The 9,030-nt window shown below is 29.1% G+C and overlaps 1 protein-coding gene across 1 annotated transcript; it reads left to right on the top strand.

Moving 5' to 3' along the window:
- Nucleotides 1-7,606: 7,606 nt before the first annotated feature.
- Nucleotides 7,607-7,918, top strand: LOC131615164 (monothiol glutaredoxin-S6-like). Its single transcript, XM_058886654.1, has one exon. It carries the CDS (start codon nucleotides 7,607-7,609, stop codon nucleotides 7,916-7,918), a length of 312 nt encoding a protein of 103 aa, XP_058742637.1.
- The last annotated feature ends 1,112 nt before the right edge of the window (nucleotides 7,919-9,030 follow it).

The raw sequence follows: 9,030 nt of genomic DNA, 5'->3' as shown, positions 1-9,030 counted from the left end.
TAGCTCGCCTAACAAGCTTGTTTTTTTTTCCCACATGTTGTTTGTCAGCTCATCTAAGTGGACCTGGCTGCCTTACTTCACTAGGAAAGGCCTTCTTTTCACCTAGCCATACATACTTCCTTCCTCTTGAAGTTACTTAACCTGTAGGGAGTCTCATAAATTTCCTTAATTCTCTATGAGACAACGTCAAAATCGCATAGCGAGATTCCATTTTCTTCACCATGAAGTAACTTGGTTTTGAAGACATGTTTGAATTATTTTGTCTTGCCTTATCTCGTTCAGCAAACTATCTTCCTCGCCTAGTAAGGACATTCATGCATGTATTGCTCTATATTTGGTTGAGTGAGATCTTGGTTGGCTTTGCGAGGTGAGTGTCTTTGCTTCACTAGGTGTACCCATGTCTCGTCCAGCGAGATATATTTACCTTTTCTCGTTACTTTAGATTTTCTTTGACCATTTTCACTTGTACTTCTGAATAACATAGTTAAAAATCACACACAAGTATTTTATCATCATTTCGTGTGATTACTTGTGATTTAAGTTAATAAGTGATTATGTAAAACAAGTCAAATAGAAAAATATAGGTGAAAATATTGAAGTTGTTAAGCCAACCCCCTCTCCCCCCGTCATCGCTGCAGATAAAAAGAATATATTTCTCCCCGTTTTTCATTATCAAAAAGCGAGGTAGATATATAGAGATGATAAACAACACATTGAACATATATGTTACTTTGAAAAATGGAAGATTAATATAAGGAGAAGAAGGCCTTAAATAAATTAACTCATGCATGATTGATTTATGATTCCAAACTTAGTTCTTATAAAAGAGAATTTTCTTTAGGAAAAAGTTTTGTAAAACTATCTTCCAGTTGTTTAGATGAAGACACTAACTCAATTATGCAATCTCTTTTTTCAACGTAATCCCTAATGAAACGATACCTAGTCTCAATGTGTTTCGTTTGAGAAATAAGTATTGAATTCTTGGGGAGGTTTGTGGAGGTAGTGTTATCGCATTTTATCAGGACAATTTTGAGATTAACTCTCTAATTACTCAAATTTTGTTTCATCTAGCTAACTTGCGCACAAAAGTTACTCATAATGACGTATTCAGTTTCAATTATGGATAACAAAACACTTACCTGTTTCTTGCTATGTTAGGAGACAGGCGAGGTCCCAAAAGAAAATGACATGTAGCCCTGGTACGTTTCCAATCCAATTTATAACCACTGAAATCATAATCAAAGCACCCAATTAAAGCATTATCATACCTCCTGAGATCTAATAAACCCATAAGTGGTGTGCTAGTGAGATACCTCATGATGTGAGCATATATAGAAAGATAACAAACTTAATATCACGATGTGATGCAATAAGATACAGAAGGAAACGATTATACCTCGATATTTGCTTTCTTCAACTACTTTGCCTCCTTAGTTCTTATCCAAAATACACAAAGTGATCATTTGAGTTAAGATTGGTTTTGTTTTTTCTGTATCGAATCTTTTTAATAGTTCTTTACAATATTAAGCTTAAGGTGTTTTGCTTTTATTGATGAATTTGTAATTCAAGATAGTATTGAAGCTTTCCCATCATGAACATTTCAAATTTATTTTGCATCTTATCTATGTCCACGAGGACTCGTTAGTAGTACAAAATATAATATCATCAACATATATTTACACAAGTAAAATCACATGCTTGATTTTCTTAGTAAAATATGTTGTATCAACAGTCCCTCTTTAAAAATTATTTTCTAAGCAACGTCCATACCAAACTACATAGCCTTGTTTCAGATCATAAAGAGTTTTTTAATAACTTGTAGATATATTAGAGCCATTGAGAGCAATTGTAATAGGAACATCAATGTCATACTTATCCATTATATGACAAAAGTTCCTACTGAAACAATCATCCAAAAGGAGCACATGGTGGTACTTTAACAAATCAGTGAAACATTGATGAATAGCGGTAGTAATAAAATAAAATACTCTATAACAAATAATAAAAGGGAAGAGGCAAAAGAAAACCTATGTTCTTAGTACACACAAAAATATAGTAAGACATTTTCAACAATTAATTTCTCTTGATTATAAACCATATAACTTTTATTCTTCTTGAAACAATAATATCATATTGGTGTAGAAAGTATAATTTGACTACATAGCTTCCACTTTGGTGGTGAGTATGTTACAAATGTAATCAATTTGTTAAAGGTAACAAACAAGAAATATTAAAAAGTATAATGAATCTTTTTAGAGAGAAAAGCTCTCCCCTTTCTCTAAAACTAGGGCTTCACTTTGTGGGTGAGTGTCGCCGCTCCTCCAATCTCGGAGCTTCTCTCCTCCAACATGGAGGCTTTTTCTTCCCTAGTGGATGTTTCTCTCCCTTTGTGGGATGTCCTTCTCTCACTTTCGTTCTGTTGAAATGTCCATCCCTATTGGTTTCTTTCCATATTCTACCTTCAACCTCCATCGTGTTCTCACTTTTCTCCGTCAACAGCTACCAGGTGCTCGCAGCAGCAATTTTGAGTCCATCTTCTCCAACAATAAGGCCAAAGTTTTGGAACAGTAAACAACATGGTGTTCGTCTGCCACCAGAACTCCCACCACCGGAAGTTTCGGATCTGCTGGAACATGGTGTTTTGGTATATGTTTATGTTGTTTTGTTAATTGTTATTATGTTTAATGTTATTATGGTTTTGTGTTTGATTCAATGGTATGTTTTGCTCGTTTGTTTTTCCTACTTTAAGTGTGTAGTCAAGGTGTTTGTTTTAATGCTCCAAAGAGGTTTGGATGTAGGTAATATGTTTTTTAGGAAAAATCTTAGTGTGGTATTTGCAAACCTGGCTCTTTTTTCCAGTCAACAAATGCTTCTCCCTGAGATGGTAAGTTTTATCAAGATAGAGAACTTGTATAATCGAACCGTGCGTGATAAAGCCAAAGATATGATTTGCAACTGGATAGATTTAAAGATTGTGGTTCCAAAACTCCTTTTTGTCTTGTGAAAGATTGTTTCTGGGTGGCTTGGATTAAGAAAACGGATTGAGGATGCTCCATTAGGTTTTATTTTCTCAAAGTATATTGTTGTCTAAATCTTAGTTGACTTAGCTATTAATATTGCTTGTGGAATGTGGATGGGAAATGGCCTTACACAATGTCTTTTATTATGTCTGTACTCCTTGTTTTTCATCTAATGAAAATGATGCTTACTGTAAAAAAAAAAGGTCTTCTTTCAACAAAGTGGTGTCATTTGTAACCTACAAGAAAACATTAGACTTACAGGATGAATTTGTTAGGTGTTTATCATCTCGTAAAAAAAATTACTTGCGGGGTGTTTGTCACCTCGCAACGTAAAATAAAAAAAATAAAAAAATTTATTCCTTCTTTCATCTCGCAACTCAAGGTGGAAAACTTAAATTTTTCTGAAAAATGAATTGCAGGGTAATAATTACTCAGTAACTTTTTTTTTTTAAAATGAGGAAATTTATCGGTGCAATTATTTACGTGACAGGTGGATGTTCAGATAAAGACTGGTTTAGATGATACGACGTGTATTTCACACCGCAACTCCTTTAAAAGTTGTAGAGTGGATTTCACCTTGCAACTTGTTAATATAATCCACCGCTTCAGTTCACTTCATCCTTTTGACACTAGTGAACGCGCTACTGTATTTTTTGGAAATGACATTGCAAAGTTGGGAGGTGTTTTTCACCTAGCAATGTTGTAAGGTGATTTTCACCATATAAAAAGTTGCGTCTAACATTTTTGTGGAGTATTTGTTCTATCTCACAATAAATTAGTTGCAGGTTATATTTTAAATTTGTGAGGTGAAAATCACCCGCAAGTTTTTTTGGTGAGATCTCACAATGATAACAACTATTTTATGTCCTAGCCATTTTATTTAATTTTATCAAATAACTAGACTTCACCTGATTATCCATAATTATGGAAAGAGGCTCGCTATTTGTACACCAAAAAATACATCATTCATGTACGTACACCGTATCAAATATAGCATATGTATATGTATTGTTGTGTCAGAAAAAAGGAAAATTAATAATTAAATACTTTAAAAAAGCAAAATTGTATGACAATCAGTGTTTTAAAAATCGACTGGTGAGGGTATTGGATCACTGGTTTATTGGTCGAACCATTGGGTCACTGGTCGAACCGCATGACTAAACTGGATTTAATCGAATAATTCAGTTCAATAGACCAGTCGTTATAACAAAATTATATAGGTATAAAACATGTCAAATCAGATGATTTAGTCTCTATAAAATATAACTAACACTTAAATTTTTTGAAAATATCATATCATAAATAAATTTACAAGTTCATAATTTAAATTCAAATTTTAAACATAAATATCACACATAATAAAATAGTAAAAAATTATAAAGTAGAACTGCAAACAAACTTTAACCACAATATAATCTACTTAAATAATATATAATTAAATAATTTATAACCAAATAATTTCATTGTCTACTAAATTTAATTTAAAAGAAGGAAAATTGTATAAATGTTGGGATTTCCTTCTTCAATATCAAAACTATATGCAACAAAGTCAACCGTCCGCAACATCTTTATTTTTATTTTTTATTTTTTATTTTTTATTTAAGTTCTTTTATTTTTATTCTTTTAATTTTTATTTTTATTTTTCATTAAAATAATCAAAATGGCGTCGTTTTAATTTTTTAAATAATTTTTTTGTTAAAATGCAATTAAACCACATGTTCATGAAAATTGCCGATTTTTCCAGTTTTAGCGGTTTAAACCGATTTTGACCGGTTCACACCGGTTTAATGACATATCTGATCCAACAACTAAACCAAACCAGTTATCTGGCCGGTTCCCGATTTGACCGGTCCGACTGACCGGTTCGGTCCGGTTTTTAAAACACTGATGACAATATCTCAATACATCCCATGAGTCTTTTACGCACCACTGATTTGGCAAAAATGCCCTCGTGCTTCCGTAGATGCATCTCCGGAAGCACATTTTTTTGTTTAACGTTATTTTCTTCCGTAGATGCATCTACGGAAGCCTTATAACATAGTAATTCTTGGATTTTCCCAATTAATTGGGAAAATCCCAAATTAATTAAGTTCATGGCATGTTCCGTAGATATATCTACCGAACATTCTGATTTTCCCAATTAAAAAACCATTTTTTTTTAAAAAAAATACTTCCGAAAATGCATTTACGGAAATTGAAAATATTTTTGAAATTTCGCGTGGTGTATAAGATATTCATAGGATGGATTGAGAAATCGGAAAAGATGAAACATCCACCAACTTTATATTTCAGTACTTCACCTAATCATGTTTTATAGTTAGGATAATTTAACTTTATCATTTAGTTATTCATCTAATTATCTATTTAATAATATAGTAAAAAAACTTCTAAAACGCAATTAAATATAATTTATGGATAAATAAAATCATAAATAACAACTATTCTACGTGTCATTTTTATATACTAATAGCAGTTGTTAATTATGTATATTAAACTTTAAAAAAACCACTGTCTTGATGCATAAATCAACAACAATATCGTAATTATGCATATATGTGTCTGGAGATATTTGTTAAGGGTTTTTGTGATCTCATTGCAATTGATTGTACTTAAGAAATAATATTCCAAGTAACTAACTGCGAATGAGGGTAGCTGCAGGCTGCTTCTTAACATAGCCAAGAACTTGGGTTAGATGCATTTTACTCCCTCCAACATGACTAGTCATTAGCTTTAGAAAACACAATCTCGGAATCCCATGATATCTTTAAACAACCTAAAAGTTTAGTTAAAAATATATACATTTAGGGGACAGGGTCAAATGATACAAAAATGTCAAGTTTAATTCGATAATTCTTTATGAAGATCCATATAATAAAATTATCGCATATCCATATAATAAAATTCACAGTTATATTGAAAGCTTACATCATATAGATCAAGTCCATAAAATTTAACACCAATCGAAAATCATTTGATATGTTAAATAGAATGATCAAAATTAACGGTTTTGTTGAAGTTTTGTAAGACGTTAGTTTTTATACATTCCGTTGACATATCAAATAATTTTTTATCAATGTTAAACTTAATAGACAAAATCTATATCATAATAACTTTCAATCAAACCGTGAATTTTGTTATACGAATATGTAAAGAGTTATCATAAGTGTCATGTTATAAAATTTGATATCTTAGTGTCACTTAATCATGTCATATATATATATATATATATATATATATATATATATATATATATATATATATATATATATATATATATATATATATATATATATATATATATATATATATATATATATAGGGCATATCATATGAGAATGACATATTTATATGAGAATGTGAGAATGAATCTGAACCATTGGATTTTAAAATAAATGGTGGAGATTATGAGTGAATCTTTTTTTTCTCTCTCCTGTATCTTGAAATAAATGAAGTAGGAGAGAGAAAAAAATAATTCACTCATAATCTCCACCATTTATTTTAAAATCCAATGGTTCGAATTCATTCTCATATTCTCATATAAATATGTCATTCTCATATGATATGCCATCTATATATATATATATATATATATATATATATATATATATATATATATATATATATATATATATATATATATATATATATATATATATATATATATATATATATATATATATATATATATATATATATGTATATATAGGAGGGTTATATTGACTCCAAAAGTAAGTGTTCAACACTTACTCCAAATCATAACCATTGATTATCATTAATCCAATGGTTTTAATTAAAGTTTTAAATAAAAAAATATTTCCAAAAATAATTAGATTAAATGATCAATTAAAACCGTTAGATTAATGAAAATCAATGGTTATGATTTAGAGTAAGTGTTGAACACTTACTCTTGGAGTCAATATAACCCTCCTCATATATATATATATATATATATATATATATATATATATATATATATATATATATATATATATATATATGGGACGTATCGAATGAGAAGTTTTAATAATAACCACTGAATTTGAATTAATGACTCAGATTTATCTCATATTTTAAAATATTTAATTAATGTTTAAGTGAACATAATATTTATGTAATATATATTTAAAAATATCAAACATATTTTAAGATATACAAGAATCCTCCAAAACTTTCCCCTTCAAAAATTAACTCTCAAACGGACCCTTTCCTTTGTATCTTAAGGGACTTTGGATAGATGGGCCAATGCTACAAGTAAACACATTGCTATGATTCTAACTAGCCTCTTTTCATGTTAAGTGAAATGGTATAATTTTCGACCCTCAAAGTTGATCTAAGAATCACACACTTGTACAGAAATGAAGTTCACTTGCACTCACTATGCAAACTTGTGCGAGTTTAGGGAATCCATTATTGACATAACTTTAAGGTTTATTCTTTTTGAGATGTTTATTCTTCTTCTATATGTGTAACTAAGTGAATGAATGAAACAATGCATTCTAGTATAAATACACCTCCTCTCGATCTCAAATTTCCACAAATCAAATCAAAATTTTCATATAATCTCTCTAGTAACTAACCAAACTCAAATGGATATGTTGGCATCATTGATAGAGAACAAACCAGTTGTGATCTTCAGCAAAAGCACTTGTTGCATGAGTCACACAGTGAAAGCACTTATAAGCAGTTTTAAAGCCAACCCTATAGTTATTGAGATTGATAAAATGGCAAATGGACATCAAATAGAGAGAGCACTGATTCAGCTTGGCTGTCGACCAAGTGTACCGGCAGTATTCATAGGACAACAATTCATAGGTAGTACTGATGAAGTTATAAGCCTCAATGTTCAAAACAAGCTTGCTCCATTGCTTTTGAAGGCTAGAGCTATTTTCATTTGGTAGTTTATAGCTATGCAAAAGCTCACTCCAATTTGATCAAACACCATGGGTTCTTCTTTTTGCTATGTTTGTACTTTCCATTCTTCTTTGTTTTTCCTTTTGAGGACAAGAGAGCTTTACTTTTTCTTTTAGTATATTAATGTAAAGATTTTCCTCACTTGTGTTTATTAGAAAACAAATAATCTGATTTTGAGTTTTGCGGATATCAAGTGAGACAGACTTATTTTAGTTGAAGATTATCCAAATAAATAAATAATAATAATAATAATAATAATAATAATAATAATAATAATAATAATAATAATAATAATAATAATAATAATAATAATAATAATAATAATAATAATAATTTTTAAATTATTAATTTATAAATATTAATCATTTATTTACATTAATTTATAAATATCAATAATTATTTATATAAATATAAAAAAATATAACAACAACAACAACAACAACAACAATAATAATAATTAAGAACATTTTTAGCTTTAATTATAGTTATAAATTATAGATATAAAAATATTAATTATTACTATTGTGATTATTATTATTGTAAATATTATTATTATTATTATTAAAATATAAATATTTTTTTTAGGAATATATTAATAATAATAATAATTAAGAGAGTTAAATATATAAAGCCCCACTATAATATTAACGAGATTTGATTTTAGTTTTGGTAAAGTTTTTTTTTTAATCCTCTTATCATATGTGGCATTTTTAATTTTTTAATTTTTATTTTATTTTAATTTATTAATTATATATTATAATTTAGGATTAAACACAGAAATTATCTCAAAAAAATTGTTTGTCATAGGATTCAAACCCAGTCAGCTTCGCTCATGTATCAAGTACCCAACCATTGGGCTAGCGCTTCTATAATATAAATCATCACTTCAAAATAAATTAATATCAAAATAATTTATCATAATATCAGATCTGCATTATCTTTCCCAATTTCAAAACCCTAATAAATTTCTCAATCTTCTTCTACTTTATTTCCTGCAAAATAACAACACTACCAGAGAAAAATTCATTTCAATTCCCTCTACAGCTTTCTCTTTCTGTCTCTAGGTTCTTTCTCTCACCCATGAAATCCTTTCTTTCTC

Source organism: Vicia villosa, linkage group LG6 (assembly GCF_029867415.1).
Source record: "Vicia villosa cultivar HV-30 ecotype Madison, WI linkage group LG6, Vvil1.0, whole genome shotgun sequence".
Lineage (NCBI taxonomy): Eukaryota > Viridiplantae > Streptophyta > Magnoliopsida > Fabales > Fabaceae > Vicia > Vicia villosa.
Note: the sequence above shows the minus strand (reverse complement) of the source record. Positions and strands in the feature narration are given on the sequence as shown.

Coding starts and splice junctions, on each gene's coding strand:
- LOC131615164 (XM_058886654.1), top strand. CDS start 7,607: ATGGATATGTTGGCATCATTGATAGAGAACAAACCAGTTGTGATCTTC.